Raw genomic sequence first — 19,366 nt, forward strand, 5'->3', positions numbered from 1 at the left:
GTATGTATATATGTATATATGTATATATATATGTGTGTGTATATATGTATATATATATACACACATATATATATACATATATACATACACATATATATATATACATATATACATATATATACATACATATATATATACATATATATATATACACATATATATACATATACATATACATATATATATATACATATATACATATATATACATACATATATATATATACATACATATATATATATATACACATATATATACATATACATATACATATACATATATATATATATATATATATATATATATATATATATTTTAGGGATAGATTTAGTTTCTAATTTACCTAAATATGACTATATTTTCTTTGCTTTCTAAATTATGCAAATATTAACAAAGTATTGACAACATGGACATAGAGGCAAATTTCTTTTATTTACTTTAACCAATCTGTTTATATTTATTTTTCCTAAAATCACTTAAAGAAGATTTTCAAAACCAACAGATTTAAATAAAGCATTTCTTTTTCTATTGACAATCTATTTGCTAACTTTAGAGATGGATTACTAATTCTAGATTTATTTACTGCAAATAAATAAAGTGACAGAATTTAATAAATTTTAACAACAACTATATTAGACTAGAACTCATTTGAAATAATCCTTAGAGATAGACAAATTAAATTTTTTTCTTAACCATAATTTGTAAAAGGAATAGATATAGTTACTTTTCTCTCATTTCCATTATTTCAATATGCATAAGGAAATAAACTGAACTTTTATTTTCAGAAATAACCTGAATACAACAAGTATTATTTCAATAACTATAGGAACTTAATCCACAAATAATCATTTCATTTCTACAATAATAAATTAATAGAATAATGCATTCTTTAAAGCATATTTAAAATACAATGTAGTCAACATTACAAATGGGTGAGACATCCAACTAGTCTCTCATTTCTATTAAATGAGGACTTTAAATAAAATGAATACATTTTTTTTTTCAAAATAAATAAAACATATAGCTTTTCTTTGACATTTCTACAACTAAAATTTAATATCCCATTCCCAAATCTTTTTCTGCAAATCAAGTAAAACCAACAACTCTTAGCTTGTCTTTTTCTTTTCTTTACAAGCAACCTGCAAATAAATCACAAGGCTATGACCATGGAGAGCTCACCTTCCAGCCTAAGCTTTCTAGAAGCCACCCCTGAGCTTGGAGAACCAAGCCCTAGATAGGATTACACTCAGGCAAACACCACAAGCAAGGGAAAAACATACAACAAACACTTTGCCAACCAAAGCTACATTTCATCATAAAATGTGGTGTTTTTACATGGGTGGAAGTGGACCAAATACCCTGAGGAGACTGCAAGAATGGTAGATCACAAAGCCATCTCATGGCAAACAAAGATATATCATAAGTTCATTAACCCCACTTCCTTATGTCCCCAAGGCATTCATGCCATACTTTCTCTCCTTATGACCCCCAAATGCATACACAAGGCTATGTAGCAAGGGTCACATATACAACCCTTGAGATCACTCTCATAAAGAGAGCCTCTCACTTGAGGGTTGTCAAACTCCTTCCACCCACAAGGCCATCCTACTCTCCCAAGAGTAGAAGGCCTTGGTTACTCCCAAATCACAAGAAAATGTATAAAAGAAATAACAGGTAGGTCACCTAATAATTTCACAAAGGAAAATACAAGAAAACAACTTATACATACAAACAATCTTTCCAACATAAACATGCAACATGAAAGGGAGAAGATGAATCCAACCTTCAATCTGCCCAAAGGTTTGCTAGAAGTAGTTGAGGATGACTAGCCCAATTCCACAATTCTTCCTTCTACACTTAGCTAAATTTCTATCTGAAAACTATTCTTTTCAAAATTGCATGATCTCCAAAAATGGAGGGTGGGTGATTACCCACAAAATCTCTAATCCTTGCCTAAAAAGGTCTTAGTGAGAGTTCTCACAGGTTTCTAAAACTGAAAAAGGAAAAAGTAAGAGAAAGTGGGAAAAGAATCTCACATAAAAAAGGAAGGTTATCTAACCTAGATGGCACCTTCTAATTTGAATTTTCGCTCACCTTAGGAAACCCACTTTTTGAGGTGACTAAACAGTCACATGGGAGTAGTCACATGCCTAAAAATACCCCTAACCCATAGGTATACCTTATAGGCCTTAGGAAAAACTTTTAAACTACCCCTAGGAGTCCATTTGACCCCTTAGAAACCCATCTGAAGTTAACTTTCGGGTCAAACCTAAGTTGACCACTCCAAAGACTCTCTACCCAAGGAAAATTTGGGACCACATTCAAATGTTTGAAAAGGCTATGGTTGAAACAACTCCCTCCAAGAGACAAGTCAAAAATCAAGACACAAATCAACACATGTGTCAAGTGACACAATAAAATACATTACAAAATTAGACATGAAATTTGTCTCTTGTTGGATTTAAATAAACCAATAAATAAAATTTAACACACATGCATCATTTACTATTACAAATAAAATACGATACATATGGGGTGTTGTCTCTCCAAATAGACAACCCCTAGTTTTACAAACATACATAGGTCTAGGTTTGGTTCTCCATAGTATTTCCATGGTCACATGGATAATTTTCCTGCGCATCTCAATTACACATTAGTAATTCCAAATAACTTCATGAAATATTAAACACATGGATAAGAATACTCATCAAACACTCTGCATACAATTGGCATTAAACAAATCAATATCTCATAGATCCAAATAAATCCACATAAGTAATTATCATAATCCTCATAATTTTGATCCATACATAAGGCGTGCATTCTATTTCTATCATCATAGTAAAGTCCTACAAATCCAATAACGACATACATCATCTCAAAGTTATCCTATTCTAGAATCATATAGAGTTCCATATCTATAATGCATAGAAAAGAAGCATCAATATACATCAATGTTATCCAAATCATGGAATCATATAAGTTCTAAATCCATAATGCATAAAAATAAAGCATCCATAATAGTCTCAACATGAAAATCACTGAAATGCTAGGATGAGTTGGGGTAGAGCCTCACAGCCTTGGTTTGAGCGATAATCTTTAGGATTTTTATGTCGATGGAAATGTGAAGGGTTCTATTGAAATTCTTAAAGGCATGCTTGATTTCATTTTTTTCTCAAGAAAACTTATGTAGCTTCAATTGAAACCACAAAATTCTATTCATTTAAATTCAATGCTCAATAGTGGCTCTGACTGGGGATGGAGGTATACTATGGATGCCTTCAAAAATCTATAATCTCTGATGAATAGGGACCTACTAATGGTGTTTGGCGGTATATACAATGGAAAATGAAGCCTAACCTACTGTACATGGAATAATATTTTAAGAGAAAAATCTCTTCACGAATTGTCCATGTACTGGCAATTATTGATTGTCTCCTATTGCACTTTGTATGTAATAAGTATCCTCCCCTACTTTCTCTATAATCACATATGGCCCAAGCCAAAGGGCCTCAAACTTTCCATGCCTACCTTTTGTCCTAGTTTCTGGCATCCTACATTAGGACCCAATCACCTATCTCAAACTTCCTATTTGTTGCCTTTTGTCATATAACCTTTTAATTTGATTCTATGCCTTAACATTCTACCTCTGAGCCTCTGTTCTGATCTCATCAAGCTCTACTAGCTGAACAAGCCTCTCCTGCAAAGGATCTTCCGCATTAATTTCCTCTTGTATCATAAATCTATGGATAGGCAAAAGATTACCCAACGAAAGTTCAGCTCTCTTGCCATAAACCAATTCAAATGGAGACTTTCTTGTGGACTTCTTGATTGTTATTCTATCAGACCGAAGTGCCAGACTCAATTTTGAATCCCACCCTTTTTTATTTTGTCCTAGCATCTTCTTGATGATTTTGAGGATAATTTTATTGCTAGATTCAGCCTGCCTGTTACCTTGAGGATGATATGGAGATGAATGGGATATTTTGATGCCATACTCCTCACAGAAGGTGTTGAATTCCTCAGATTTGAAGCACATTCCATTATCAGTAATAATCCTTGCAGGGACACTGAATCTGGTGATGATATTTTCCATCATGAATTTGATGACATCTTTGCTAGTAGCCTGCTTGGTAGGAATTGCTTTTACCCATTTGGTTAAGCAATCGGTGGCTACCAATATCCACCTATGACCTCCACTAGATCTATCTGATATCTCCCCAATGAAATCTAATCCTCATTGTTGAAAAGGTTCTTCAACCTGCATAGGTCTTAATGGGAGTGCCCCCTGATACTTCAATTTTCTTGAGAACTTCAGGCATGCTTCACACTTCCTAACGCATGTATAGGAATAATTGAAAACATGTGGCCAATAATATCCAGCCCTTAGTATTTTATGAGTTGTGGTCTTAGCAGAAACATGACCACAATATACCCCACCATGCATTTTTTGCAAGATTCCTTTTTCTTGGTGTTCATCCAAGCAAAGCAATAAGATCCTATCTCTATTTTTCCAAAACAAGTCGCCATTAATGATCACATAATTTAATGATTTCAACTTCAAGGTCCTCTTTTTATTATCACTCATATTGTCTAGACACTTCATATGTTTAAGATAATACACAATATCTGTGTACCATGTTGTGTGCTCGATGCTAAAATTAGCTTCCTCAAGCCCAACTTCATTTACTTGAAATCCTTCAGAATCTGCCCTTAGCACAAGTCTAGCTAATCCCTGGCCCTTAATGACTTGTGAGATCTTGAGCTCAATGTTAAACTCATGTATTTGATTGATCCATTTGCACCTTTTTCCTGTTACTTTGGTTTGTCTAAAAATATCTTTTATTGCTGCATTAGGAACAAAAACTATGATCTCTGCCCCTACTAGGTATGGTCTAAAGTGTTTTACTGCTCTTACCAGAGCATAGTCCTATTTCTCATTTATATCATACTTGATATCTGTAGATGTCTAAAAATGGTCAATGCTTGTGGAGTCATACTTTAACATTTGCGCATTGCCTTATTTTAGGGTTCTTGCGTCTCATTAACATTTCTTCTATATTGCACACTTGGTCTTTATCATTTGTGAGCATCGAGTCCTTCTTCTACATTCCTCATTTGTCTCACTTTTAATTTAGGTCATGTCGATAGCAATCTTCAGTCATGATTTTGGTCGATCTTATCCTGTCGCATCATGGTGTGTGATCATTTATCATCATTTTGGACATCATCAATCCTAATCGATGATAGAATTAGGGTTTTGTCCTCTTGTCAATCTTTCAATCATCTTTAGCTTGTTAGTAATCATTTGTGATTATCAACTTGTTAATCTTGTCATTTTGTGATTGATACATCAGCGATCCTTGTCCTTGTCAATCTCGTCATTTTGCGATCGATTCATCATCGATCCTTGTCCTTGTCAATCTCGTCATTTTGTGATTGATTTGTCATTGATCCTTGTCCTTGTTAGTCTCATCATTTTGTGATCGATTCGTCATTGATCCTTGTCCTTGTCAATCTTGTCATTTTGTGATCGATTCATCATTGATCCTTGTCCTTTTCAATCATGTCAATTTGGATCGATTAGTCATTGTTCCTCGTCAATTGGAACCTATCAATTTGATCTCCTTGTCAATCTTGGTCAATTTGTCATTGATTTTTGTCAACCAATCTGAATCATTTATCAACATTGGTCCTTTGTCAATTAGAATCATGATCGAACCTACATTAATTTCTTGTTGTATTGACCTAATTCCTTGTCCTCTTATTTCTAGGGTTTTATGATTTGTTCATTTAATCCTTTTCTTCTTCTTTATGGGTTAAATAAATCTATTTATTTAGTCCTAGGTCTCTTTCATGAATTAATTAATGGATGAAAACCTATTAATTAATTCACCTAATTTCTATTTCATCTTTTTCCTCAATTTTCTAATTTGCTAATTTCTCCTAATTCCTAATTTCTATTTCAATCTTGTCATAATTTGTCATACATTGGGAATAGCAACTTGTCATAATTTGTGCATAATTTGTCATACACCTTGCATAGAAATTGTCATACATTTGTCATAATTTTGCCATTCTTTATTTGAATTTCCTTTCAAATCTCTTCATGCTAATATTGTCCTCTCTCCAATTTGTCTATAAATTGGATGATTTTCTTCAATGAAAAGGGGAGATCAATCACATTTTTGATTAACCTTATGCTATGAATTTCATCTCTCAACAACTTGCTTTCCACTTGCATTTTGCACTTGTAGGTGAGATCCACATCAAATTTGAAGGTGAAAGAAGAACAATGGAGCCACATGAAGGAGATATCTGCGTCGGTTTGCTCCGATTTCATTTGATTTGAATATCTTTTCTTTATGTCTTCATTGATTTGATTAGGATTGCTTTCATAACAGCTTTAGGTTTTGTGGTTGTCCTAATTGTTATTGCTTTGCTTTAGGTTTTATGAGTTGTGGTCCTAGAAGAAACATGACCACCATATACCCCACCATGCATTTCCTACAAGATTCCTTTTTCTTGGTGTTCATCCAAGCAAAGCAATAAGATCCTATCTCTATTTTTCCAAAACAAGTCGCCATTAATGATCACCTAAAATAATGATTTCAACTTCAAGGTCCTCTTTTTATTATCACTCATATTGTCTAGACACTTCATATGTTTAAGATAATACACAATATCTGTGTACCATGTTATGTGCTCGATGCTGAAATTATCTTCCTCAAGCCCAACTTCATTTACTTGAAATCCTTCAGAATCTACCCATAGCACGAGTCTAGCTAATCCCTAGCCCTTAATGACTTGTGAGATCTTGAGCTCAATGTTAAACTCATGTATTTGATTGATCCATTTGCACCTTTTTCCTGTTACTTTGGTTTGTCTAAAAATATCTTTTATTGCTGCATTAGGAACAAAAACTGTGATCTCTGCCCCTACTAGGTATGGTCTAAAGTGTTTTATTGCTCTTACCAGAGCATAGTCCTATTTCTCACTTATATCATACTTGATATCAAATGGGCTCAATGATTTTCTGAAGTATGCAATGGGTTGCTCATAACCGTTTTGGTTCTTTTGTAGTAATAATGTTGCTACTGTGTTACAAGAGGCAAAAGAGAATATAAAAAATCGTTTACTAAAATTTGGTGATATCAGTACTGGTGCCTCAAATATTTCCCTTTTGATTGCTACAAAGGAATCCAATTCTTTTTCACCCCAATATATCTTGGCTCCCTTCTTCAACATCTGCACTATAGACTTTACAATGTCTGCAAAGTTTAGGATAAATCTCCTGACAAAGTTGATTTGCCCCAAAAATGACTGAATGACTTTAACGGTTTTTGGAATGGGGATTTCATTGATTGCAACAACTCTTTCAGGATCAATTTTTACTCCCTCCTTGGATACTATGTGTCCTAGGAGCTTTCCTTCCTCTACTCCAAAATGACATTTCTTTGGATTAAGAGAGATCCCATACTCTAAAGCCTTTTTGAATATTTTTCAAGGTGATTGTAGTGGTCTTCAGCCCTTTTTGAATAAGCAGTTAGATCATCCTATTATACCACCATTATCACATCTATTAGCTATGCAAATGCTACATCCATTTCTCTTTGGAAAGTTTCTCCAAGGTTAGTTAGGCCGAATGGCATCCTTGCATACACATACGTACCCCATGGTGTTGTAAAGGTTGTCTTGTATTGCTCAACCTCCATGACTTTTACTTGGTTGTAACTTGAGAATCCATCCATCATAGATAATAGTTCACATCTAGTTACCTTTTGTAACATGATATCCATATTTTGTAATGGGTAGTTATCTTTCAAAGATGATATATTCAAGTTCCTAAAGTCTACATAGAGTCTTATATCTCCATTCTTTTTTCTGACAGGCACTAGGTTTGAAACCCAAGTGGAATACCTACAAGGTTTGATTATCCCTGCATCTTTCATTTTTATTATTTCTTCTTCCATCTTATGTAGCAAGGTTGGATTTATAGGTCTCTTTTTTTGTCTAAATGGCTTGGCATCAGGTTTAAGGGGTATTTCATGCTAGAAAAGATCTTCTCTATAGGCTTGAGGTCATCATATGACCATGCAAAAATGTGCCTATACTTTCTGAGAAATATTATCAGTTGTTGCTTCATTTTAGGAGTTAATTTCTTTCCAACAAACACACGCCTTGGTGACTCCTCATTTCCCAAGTTAACTTGTTCAACACCACTTTTTTTAGTTGCAGTCACTTTAGTTTATATTTTGTCCTGTGCATTGAAAGTTCTTTCTAATGCAACCAAACCTCTTGGTATTTTGTTTGATTTCAACTATATGATTTCTTGTCCAAACAAGTTTTTTTTCCCATCAGCCTCTTCCACAAAGTCATTAAAGTTAATAGCATGTGTTTGATAATGATCCACACACTGCAAGAAATTTAGCAGGTGAGCATCATCTTGAAAAATTTTCCAGTTGTATAGGTTATCAAGGATAGAAGGTCTGACTTTTATCTCCACTTTTGATAGCCCATTCAATGTCACATCATTTTCCTTTAGTGCAATATTCACCAGAAAGTTAGCCATTATGTTTTTTGACCTATCAACCCAATTTATTTGAAAGGGATCAAACAATTCGATAGTGTCCCACACTACATTCCTATATTGCTTCAATCTGATATGTTTAGAGGCATATTTTTCCTTAATTTGGGACACTATCAGTTCTAAGTCCCCAAATACACTAAGGATTTTAATCCCATGCTTAACTGCTTGGTTTAGTCCTGTGATTAGAGCCTCATACTTAGCAATATTGTTGGTACATTCAAATATCAACTTGAAAGAATACTTAAATGTTTCTCCACTTGGTGAAATGAATAGAATCCTAGCTCCACTTCCTTCCTTATTGCATGAGCCATCAAAGTACATGTGCCACACTTGATCATTTGTTTCTTTGATGCAAGACTCAATTGGAGACAAATCCTCAATCTTTGGCTTCATCAATTATACTTTAAAATTATCCATGTCTGACTAAATAAAACATATTGGATTAGGCGTTTACACATCCTCAATGATATATGAGGAACAAGGCTCTCTATCAATTCTCACTTCATGTCCATTTAGTGGTATGGTTGCATATGACAAATCCAATTGGACATGTCCCCCTATCAGGTTTGACCATTGTCTAGATAATAACATTTCATAATTTGGAGGGACATCTACCACCGTGATGTCCGTCTTGTAGGATGCTTTGGGGCATGTTGCTAGCTTGAACTCTACATCTTTCATAACACCCACTACTAGAACAAATCTATTATCCATAGCATAACACTTGTCGAATGTCGTATCCACCCCCATTCCAAGCTCTTTCATGACTCCTATCGGCATAACATTTATTGCTTCTCCTGAATCAATCATGTAGTTTTTAATCATCTTATTATTGACCATTAGAGTCAAGTAAAAGGGATCTACTTGGGAAGGTTTTTTTATTATTGTCAACCCCAAATAAATGGTTGGAGTTGGATCATGTTCACCATTATTGACTTGACCACTCTGCTTGTGTTCTTTCACTTTATCTCCTGAGACATCTGTCATCATCCTTAGAGTCTTCTCTCTGTATTCTTGGAACTTCATCATCTCAAGCAATGGCACAGAGACCTTCATTTGTGTCAAAGCATTGGCAATGTCAAACAATGTGGCAAGAGGTATTGGGGAAGTAGTTGCCATATTCTCCCTCTCTCCCTTTTGCAGTTTTATTATCTGAACCTCTTTCTCTTTGGTTTTTTCTAGGTCCTTATCTTGGATATTACTCATTCTATTTATTGGTTTAGATATTTTATTGACTTCTTTTATGAACATTCCAGAGTTCTTTCCCTGCTCGGGGTTTATGGTTCTATTTATGAGAGCATAGGTTCTTTTGGCTTGTTCCACTATAGCCGTTGTGATTCTTTCCCTTTCTTCCTTAGTGGGGACCTTTAGTTTGATATCTTCTTCCTCATCTGAGAATATTTTCTACATACAAAATTGCTAATTGATCCATCTGGAACTTACATCACCATCCCCTTCTTCCTCAGATGAGTTATATTCTTTGAATGATAGAAAATTTATGGTGTGGTCATCTGTATACCCTTCACATTCTTCTTCTTCTTCTTGCAGCTTCTTTGCCACTATACATTGGTAAGGAGAATGTGGCATGTCACAGGAAAAGAACCACAGGTTATCATCTGACACTTGATTAATAGTTCTTTTCAGAGGATCTAGTGTTTGCATATTATCCTTTTGACTCTTCTCCACTAGTTTCCCATCCTTCCAGGTAGTGTTGTAAGGCATATCATGTAGTTTGGGTCTATCATGACAGAAGAACTATTTTTTTTCTGTTTTATTTACCTTCACAGATAAATCTTTTAGAACATTTAATACCTTGTCCAATTTATCTTCATCTTTAGTTTGTTTGGGAGCATTTGGGTTGAACAACCTAGTATCTTCTCTCTTCCCAATTCTCCTAGCATCTTTTCTATTGTTTTCTAGAGTTATGGAAGCTTTCATAACTCCTTGAAGAGTTGTAGGGTTTTTTGTTCCAAGTTCATAATTTGTCTTGTTGTCAAAGGCATTTATGTAGTACAAGATGCTTACCTCTACTGCCTTTGCTCCTATAGGTTCAACTGCTTCCTGTGCTACTGGCTATGTATCTATTATCTATGGATCAAATAGAACTCGGTAAACTGCATTTCCTATAGGTGAGACTCAAGCAATTGGTTAAGGGATTGGTTTTATCCTATTAGAAATTTTGTTTATAACTCTATTAAATATTCTATTGAAATTGACTACTATCTCATTAAGTTCTTTTTTGATACTTATGATTTCATGTAGTGCAAACTCAGGGCTATTTTGATCTCCATACCGTTCAAAAAAAAGTCTCCTAAACTCTACAAGGCTACTTATTGAAGCATCATGTAATGTTCTAAACCAATCTCATGCATCTTTTGTTAAACACTGCATGAATAACTTCATTTTAACATCTTCATATGGGAGGCAAAAATCTTCCATGAGTGTATCAAAAGCTTTGCAATGTGCTTCTCCCATGATAGCATTACTCCCAGTGAATTTTAATACTACAGTCCTAATTTCATTTAGGATGGGATGAGGATACACCATCATTCCTAAAAAGTCAAATTGTGTGATATGCTCTGTATTCATAAATCCATATCCTCCCTAGAAGAAATTTCCATGGTTCTGACTCATGTTATTATAATGCAGAAATTGGTTTCGGGGTTGGAATTGAGTTTGATATGAAAAGTTGTTATAATGATTGTACTGATGTTCAAGAGGTACATGGGTGTATGCATAATTACCATTCTCATGATCATATAAGAGGTTTGCAGTTATCTTATAGGTATTGTTCTTTACATTGGTTTCATCTTTATGATTTCTTCCCTTGTCCGACCCTTGGGTTGCATGTTCACATCTTTCTTTATACTTATTTAGGTCATGATCAATATCATTTTCATTGATATTGATACCCATCCTAACACATAATTCCACGCAATCCCTTATTCTTCCAGTATCTTTCATTTCGGTAGCTACATCTAACATTTGTTTCATCAAATCTACAAAATGGTCTAGTGCATCCATCTTGCTTGAACCTAAGGAACTTGATGTATTTTCTCTCAAATTTGGGAGATGATTTTCAAAACCAAGAGGTAATTTTCCTTTTCATTCTTTATCTACAGCTACCAAGTCCTCATTTCTTGGGCATGAAGGAGTTGTATCATATTGTTTATTCTAGGCTGACTATGAGTTATTTTCATAGTAATACTAGTTATACCTCTCCTTCATGAAATCATTCATGTTCCATTGGATTGTCTATTGGTTCTTTGTTTGGTTTTTCCTTGTTTCTTTTTTTATCAAAGTTCAATTGTACTATTGGATGGCCTTGTGCTATTGACCTCATTCCATACATAAAAATTCTTCTCTTTCTTCAGAGTTGCCACCTCTCCCTAGAGAGGAAATTTATTTCTTTTTTATATGAGTTCTTTCCCACAACAGAGTCTCTTTAAATGAGTACTATCCCCAGAAGAGTCACCAATCTATTGGATCTCAAATCAACAAATGGGATAGGTTCTAAGAAAATGTTGACTCCTATGATCAAACCCTCCAATTCGACCTGGCCAGCGTATAGAGTGAACCTTTTTGGTTACTAACTCCCTCACTTTACGCTCTGCAAGACCTAGGTGGGCATACCTATTCACTAGTGGCTTTCGATGACTAATGCTTTTTATAGTAGATTGAGTATCTTGATCTAAATTCTTCCCTACTTCAGAATGGCATAGGTTCCTAGGATAGGTGATTTTAGATGGGTTCAAGATTGTTGTTGTGGAAGCTATTCGATCTTTGTACTTGAAATTTATATGTATGTACACTATTGCTAATTGGTTCTATGAATCCTACTTACTTATCCTATAGTTTTAATACAAAGGTAATTAATATGGTAAAGGTTGTGATTTGTAAATGACCAGTGTCTTTCTTACTATTTGGGCTATAGTGTCTTATATTTCTCTAGGACTTAATGTATGATTTGTGAGATAGTTTTTAAACCTACCCCCTTTGGTAAATCTGTAAGTTACTATATCTTATGAGATCTGCTAAATGTTTATATCATAAACTGCCTGAATGAATTTAACTCTAACCTTAAGGGACCATTCAAGGAATAAGTACAAGGAACAATTACAATCCACGAGTAGATCTTCTTAATCCAAATTTATAACATAGGAACATAGAATTCACTATAAGAATACGAATAACCTTATCTCCTTTAGCTAATATCACAAACAACTGCCTATAGAAAATGAGATAATCCACAACACATATGCAAAAGAAAATGACTGATTCTATTAAAAACTTCAAAATGGTACAATAGTATGCCAAAGGCTATTGTCTCTGTCCAGTATCCTATGTTCTAATCCCCTTATTTCACAAAAAATTACTCATATAAATAAGTGAGAAAAACCTATTGTGTGAGAAGTTACGTCCCTTCATCATTAACAACTTGATTACAATTTCTTAACAAATTGAAAGATAAAGAGATTAAGCATGCCAAGATAATTAATATAACTATCACTCTTATAGCATCTAATAGCCATGCTCTATACCACTCATGAATTTGATCTCGAGTAATCTCGGCTCTCTGAGGCTCACTATGAATTCTTCAAGTGTTTCTCAAAAGTGTTTCCTCTTTTATCAATTTATTGAGCATTCATGGTGACTTTATCAATTACAATTATCAATTACACAATAGTCACAGAGGCATTTATTTGAATTCATGATGAAGTGACCTTATTAAGCATTGTATTGATCCCTGTGGCAAAAAGTACTCATTCGTCTAGCAGCACTTCATATCACCCATTGATGCTCATCAATTCTATGGTCACACCCTTTTTCGATGCAATCATGTACTTTGGTGGCTTAACTTTATCTTCCCTCAAAATTTCATGTTTCATCGATGTCTCCTTGGTTTCGATGAAACTACCATCATTGTTAAGGAGCTTTGTGGCTTCATTGATTTCTTCACTTTCATTGAAATGCTCTACCTCACGTGTCTATGTCGATGTAATCCTCCATCGGCTTATCGAAACCCCATTTTCAGCGGGAATCCTTTCATCGTAGTGTTTTGCAACTTGTCATGCCCAAACTTTTGGGCACAAATGGGGTAGTTTTTTTTTTTTAAACTTAACCTAATAAAACTAAATTTTCTAAATAACACATTAACAAGGCTTGTCTTAACTATGTTTGATTTATTTTCAACTAATAAAAGAATCCAAACACTAGATCAAACAAGCGAGGTAATCTAATTAAATACAAAATATTAATTTTCCAAGGAATCATTATTATCTCATCAAATAATAAATAAATAAATTCGTTCACACAAATATCTCTAAATCAATAAAACTAATTTGCCAGAGATATTATTAAGCTCAAATAGTCCTTTAATTCCCTAGGACCTAAATTAAATAGCACTAGCTCTTAGATTAAATAACCTATTGTTTATTTTAACAATATAAGTAATTTGCCAAAAATTTGACCAAAGGGGTCAATGAAGTCCATCATGAAATTTACCCTATAAAATACATTCAATGTTTGGCCAATAAAAATAATTAATTCCACTAAGGCTAAATACTAACAAAAAGTATTGCATTTAAATTTCCTATAAAAATAGACCCAAAAGGAATTTAAAATAAATTTTTAAATAACTCCTTAATAAGTTCCCCCAAAAAAATACACTTATAACTTAATGAGTTAAATAAACCCAAAAAGACCCCCTTTTTTTCTCTCTTAATCTCTTTTTTTTAATATTAAAAAGAATGAAAACCTAAACTCCTATAAAACTTTTACCCACACATATATTTTTGGACACATGTTGTGTTTGCCCTAACCTGAAATTCGGGTTAGGGCATGTGTGTGTGTGTGTGTTTTATATTTTTCTAAGTGTGCAGGTAGGAGGAGGCGGTGGCCATGGCATTCGACGAAGCCAAGGGAGGGAGGCACTGCTCATGGGGAGAGGCGGGGGTTTGTAGCATGGGGCGGTGGAGGCAGTTCCCATGGGGGCTCCCTGCAGAAGCAGTCGTAGTCATGACTGCAGGTCACGACGAATAGTGGCGGCCATGGCCGCCATTGTGGGTCGTGGCCTATAGAACGGCTGCCGCCGTCTTTGTGGGACGGTGCCCACAAGGGAAGGCCGAGGCCTCCCCAGTTGTGGGTTGTGGCCCACAGAGTGGCTGCGGCCACTATTGGGGTCACCGCCCACAGTGGAGTTCATTCTTTTTCCTACCTGCGTGCAACGCTCGGTCCAAGGGAAGGGTCCGCCCGAAATTACTTGCCAATAATTTTTTTTTTTAAGATTTTAAAATACTATATATATATATATTTACATTTTTCTGTGGTTACATGGTTTTCAAATAACATTTTTTTTTCAGAGGCATGATATTATTATTAATAGATAAAATATGAGGTTTTATATATATATGCACACTTTAGCATCCTGTAATTTTTTTGCAGAAAACTAATAAGGGAAATAGCAGCATGAAATAGATGAGGAGATTACTCTGTTTTTTTTTTTTGTAAGTTTTAAATATATGAGAATGCTCTAGAATTTATCCTATTTTCATTAATATCACAAATCCAAATCTAACCATTTTCTTTTTTTTTTCCTGCACATTAACCCTAGCTTAGAGGGAATATACTATATTTTCTTTGCTTAAGACAATCTGTAACTATTTCATTTTATTTAAAACACAAACAACAAGCTAGTAGATTTAGAATAATGCATTTCTCTCTCTCTTTTTTTTTTATTATCTAATGCTAACTTTGGAAACAGATGACTATTTAATTTTAAATACATTTTCTGCAATAAATAAGTGATAGAATGAAATAACTAGATTTTATATTCTGTAATGGATAAAATGACAGAATGTAATAAATTTTAAGAGCAACTACAATAGCCTAGAAACATTTAAAATCAACTTAGAGATAGATATATTAAACCTATTTAACATAATTTGTATTTGTATTTAACTCAAAAGGTCTATATGCATGCTTTTCCCATTCCCATAATTTTATTTGCATGAGGGAATAAAAGAACTTTAAATTTAAAAAATAACATGAATGCAACAACTTTTTTTTTTTTTTGGAAACTATAGGACTTAATAAAACTTATACATATCATTTTTGCAAAAATAACTAAGTAGAATAATGCATTTCTTTAAGCATATTTAGAATACAATGTAGATAACATTACAAATGGGTTTGAAACCCTACTAGTCTCTTCTTTCCATTGAATAAGAACTTAGAATAAAATACATACATTTCTTTGCTTTTGAAAAATAAATACAACATTTGGCTTTTCTTTTACATAGCTACAACTGAATTACATTATCCCATTTCGTAATTATTTCTGCAACTCAAGTAAAAACAAGCAACTTATATCTTTCTTTTTCCTTCCCATCCCAAGTAACCTGCAAATAAAACATAAAGCTTGAACATGGAGTGCTCAACTCCTAGCCTAGGCTTACTAGAAGCCACCCCCAAGCTTGGAGAACCAAGCACTAGATGGGTTACACACAAAAAACCACAACAAGCAAAGGGGTAAACAGACAACAAACAATTTTCTCAACCAAGGCTACACTTCACCACAACTTGTGATGATTTTCCACGGGTGGAAATGGACCAAATACCATTGGGGAGACTGCAAGCATGGAACATCTCAAGCCACCTCATGGCAACCAAATACAACACAAATACCTCCATACATCCTTATGCCCCCCAAAGGCATATAAGCCATATCATCTCTCCTTATGACCCCCAAATGCATAAACAAGGCTATGCAGCAAGGGTCACAAAGAACACCCTTGAGATCACTCTCCATAAAGGAGAGCCTCTCACCCAAGGCTATCAAACTTGTTCCACCCCAATACCATCCTACTCTCCCAAGAGTAGAAGGCCTTGGACACTCCCAATACAAGAAAAACCATAAAAAGAACAAAGGGGAAAAATCACACTTTCTTTCACAAAGTAAAATACATATATACAACTCTTCCATACAAGCATTTCTTCCAACATGCATATACAACATAGATAAAAAAGAGTAAGAACCAACCTTAATCTACCCAAAGGTTGTGATAGATCTAGTTGGGGATGAGCAGCCCAAATCCACACAATCTCTTCACCAACACTTAGCCAAAAATTCTATCCTACAACTATTCTTTAAAATTGCATAATCTCCAACAATGGAGAGTGGGTGATTAACTCACTAAGTCCCTAATCCTTGCCTAAGAAGGCCTCTCTCACTCTTCCCAACCCCTTGGATAGAGTGAGAGTTCCCATTGGTTGGTCTTCCCAACCTCTTACATGTTGCTAAAACTAGAAAGAGAAAAGGTAAGAGAGGATGGGGAAGAGAGTCTGACACCAAAATGGAAGGTTGTCTATCCTAGGAGGAACCTTCTAAGTTGAATTTTTGCTCACCTTGGAAAAACCACTTTTTGAGGTGACTAAATAGTCATATGATTAAAAATACCCCTAACCCGTAGGTATACCCTTTGGACCTTTGGAAAAGCCCTAGAACTAATCCTAGGAGTCAATTTGACCCCTTAGAAACCCAACTGAAGTTAACCTATGGGTCAAACCTGAGTTGACCACTCCCAAGACTCCCTACCCAAGGCAAATTTGGGACCACACTCAAATGTTTGGAATGGGCTTTGGTAGAAACAAACTCCCTCCAAGAGACAAGTCAAAATCAATGACACTAATCAGCACATGTGTGAAGTGACACAATAAAATACATTATAAAAATTACACATGGAATTTGTTTCTTGTTGGATTTACACAAATTAACAAAATCAATTTAACACACATGCATCATTTACTTTCACAAATAAAATATGATACAAATGGGGTGTTGTCTCTCCAAATAGACAACCCCTGGCTTTACAAATGTACATAAGTCTAGGTTTGGTTCTCCATAATATTTCCATGGTCACATGGATAATTTTTCTACACATCTCAATTTGCACATTAGTAATTCTAAATAACCACAAATATATTATTAAACAAATGAATTTGAATACACATCAAACACTCATACAATTGATAGTAATAAACCAATATCTCATATATCCCAATTGATCCACATAAGCAATTATCATAATCCTCAAAATTTGATCCACTCATATTATAAGCATCCTATTTCTATCATCATAATGAAGTCCTGCAAATCCAATAATGACATACATCATCTCAAAGTAATTCTATTCTAGCATCATATAAAGTTTCATATCCATAATGCATAAAAATGAAGCATCAATATACGTCAATGTTATCCAAATCATGGAATCATATAAGTTCTAAATCCATAATGCATAAAAATAAAGCATCCATAGAAGTCTCACCATGAAAATAATAGAAATGCCAGGATGAGCCGGGGTAGGGCCTCACACCCTCCCCCTCTAGGCATGAACTTCCTCCTAGAGTTTATCAAAAAGGTGGGGGTACTGTGATCTCATACGTGCTGCATCCTCCCATGAAGCTATAACCTCATCATAGCAATCCCACTGGACCCTTACCTGGTCCAACTCTTGATCTTGAAGGGCCAGCATTTAGCGTGCCAAAATGTGAATGGGCTCCGAAGCTAGGTACCCATCCAACTCCACCTGCAAGGCATCCCAATCTAGAATATGAGACTCATCATATATATATTTCCTCAAAATTGAAACATGAAACACATCATGGATGTGCAATAGGCTAGGTGGCAATGCTAAACGATAGGCAACTAGTCCTATCCTCTCAAGGATCTCAAATGGTTGTACAAATCGAGGTGTGAGCTTAGAACCCTTTCCATAATGGATTGAACTCTTATGCAGTCACACTCTCAAGAAGACTCTGTTTCCAACCAAGTAGCTACGATCTATCCTCTTCACATCTACATACTTCTTCTGTCTATCCTATGCCTCTTTAAGATGCTGCCTAATCAAATCCACCTACTGCTCCATATCCTGAACTATCTCAGGACCAATAGCAACTCTGTCTTTTATGCAGTCCCAACTCAACGGTGTCCTACAAGGTCCACCATATAATGCCTGGTAGGGTGGCATCCCCAAAGATGTGTGATGCCCATTGTTATAGGAAAACTCCACTAAGGGAAGGTACTCTTCCCATCTGGTCTAGTGATCCATGATGTACATGCGAACCATATCCTCTAACACCTGATTAACCCTCTCTGTCTGACCATCTATTTTCGAAAGATAGGTTGTACTAAAATTGAGCTTAGTACCCATAGCTGCCTGTAATGCCTTCCAAAAGGAAGAAGTGAAGAGGGAATCCCTGTCGAAAATGATCTTGTGTGGAATGCCATGAAGTCTGACAATGTCTCGCAAGAACACCTATGCTACTACTAGTGTTGTGAAGGTAGTCTAAACTGGTGAAAAGTGGGCCACTTTGGTCAACTTGTCAACTGTTACCAAGATGGCATCATGGCGGCAAGATGACATAGGGAGACCAATGATGAAATCCATGGATATAGTATCCCACTTCTACTCTGGTATAACATGAGATTGGAGCAACCCACCTGGATGGTGGTGCTCTGCCTTGACTCTCTGAGACTCGAGGCATCAGGATACCAACTTAGCAATAAGTTGTCGCATTCCTGGCCAATGATATAACTGCCTCAAGTCTGCATGCATCTTCTTAACTCTGAGATGTGCTGCATAAGGAGCTCTATGAGCCTCTGTGATAATGAACTCCCACAATCCCCCGGAAGAGGGTACATAGATGTGCCCTCTATGGCATAATAATCCATTGGACTGTAAGGAATAATCCACATATTTCCCTTCTAAATTT

At 35.1% G+C, this 19,366-nt stretch overlaps 1 protein-coding gene across 1 annotated transcript; it reads right to left on the reverse strand.

Moving 5' to 3' along the window:
- Positions 1-3,643: 3,643 nt before the first annotated feature.
- LOC131858312 (uncharacterized) lies at positions 3,644-4,096 on the reverse strand. Its single transcript, XM_059211511.1, has one exon. It carries the CDS (start codon positions 4,094-4,096, stop codon positions 3,644-3,646), a length of 453 nt encoding a protein of 150 aa, XP_059067494.1.
- Positions 4,097-19,366: the final 15,270 nt, after the last annotated feature.

The sequence above is a fragment of the Cryptomeria japonica genome, chromosome 9 (genome assembly GCF_030272615.1).
Source record: "Cryptomeria japonica chromosome 9, Sugi_1.0, whole genome shotgun sequence".
Taxonomy (NCBI): domain Eukaryota; kingdom Viridiplantae; phylum Streptophyta; class Pinopsida; order Cupressales; family Cupressaceae; genus Cryptomeria; species Cryptomeria japonica.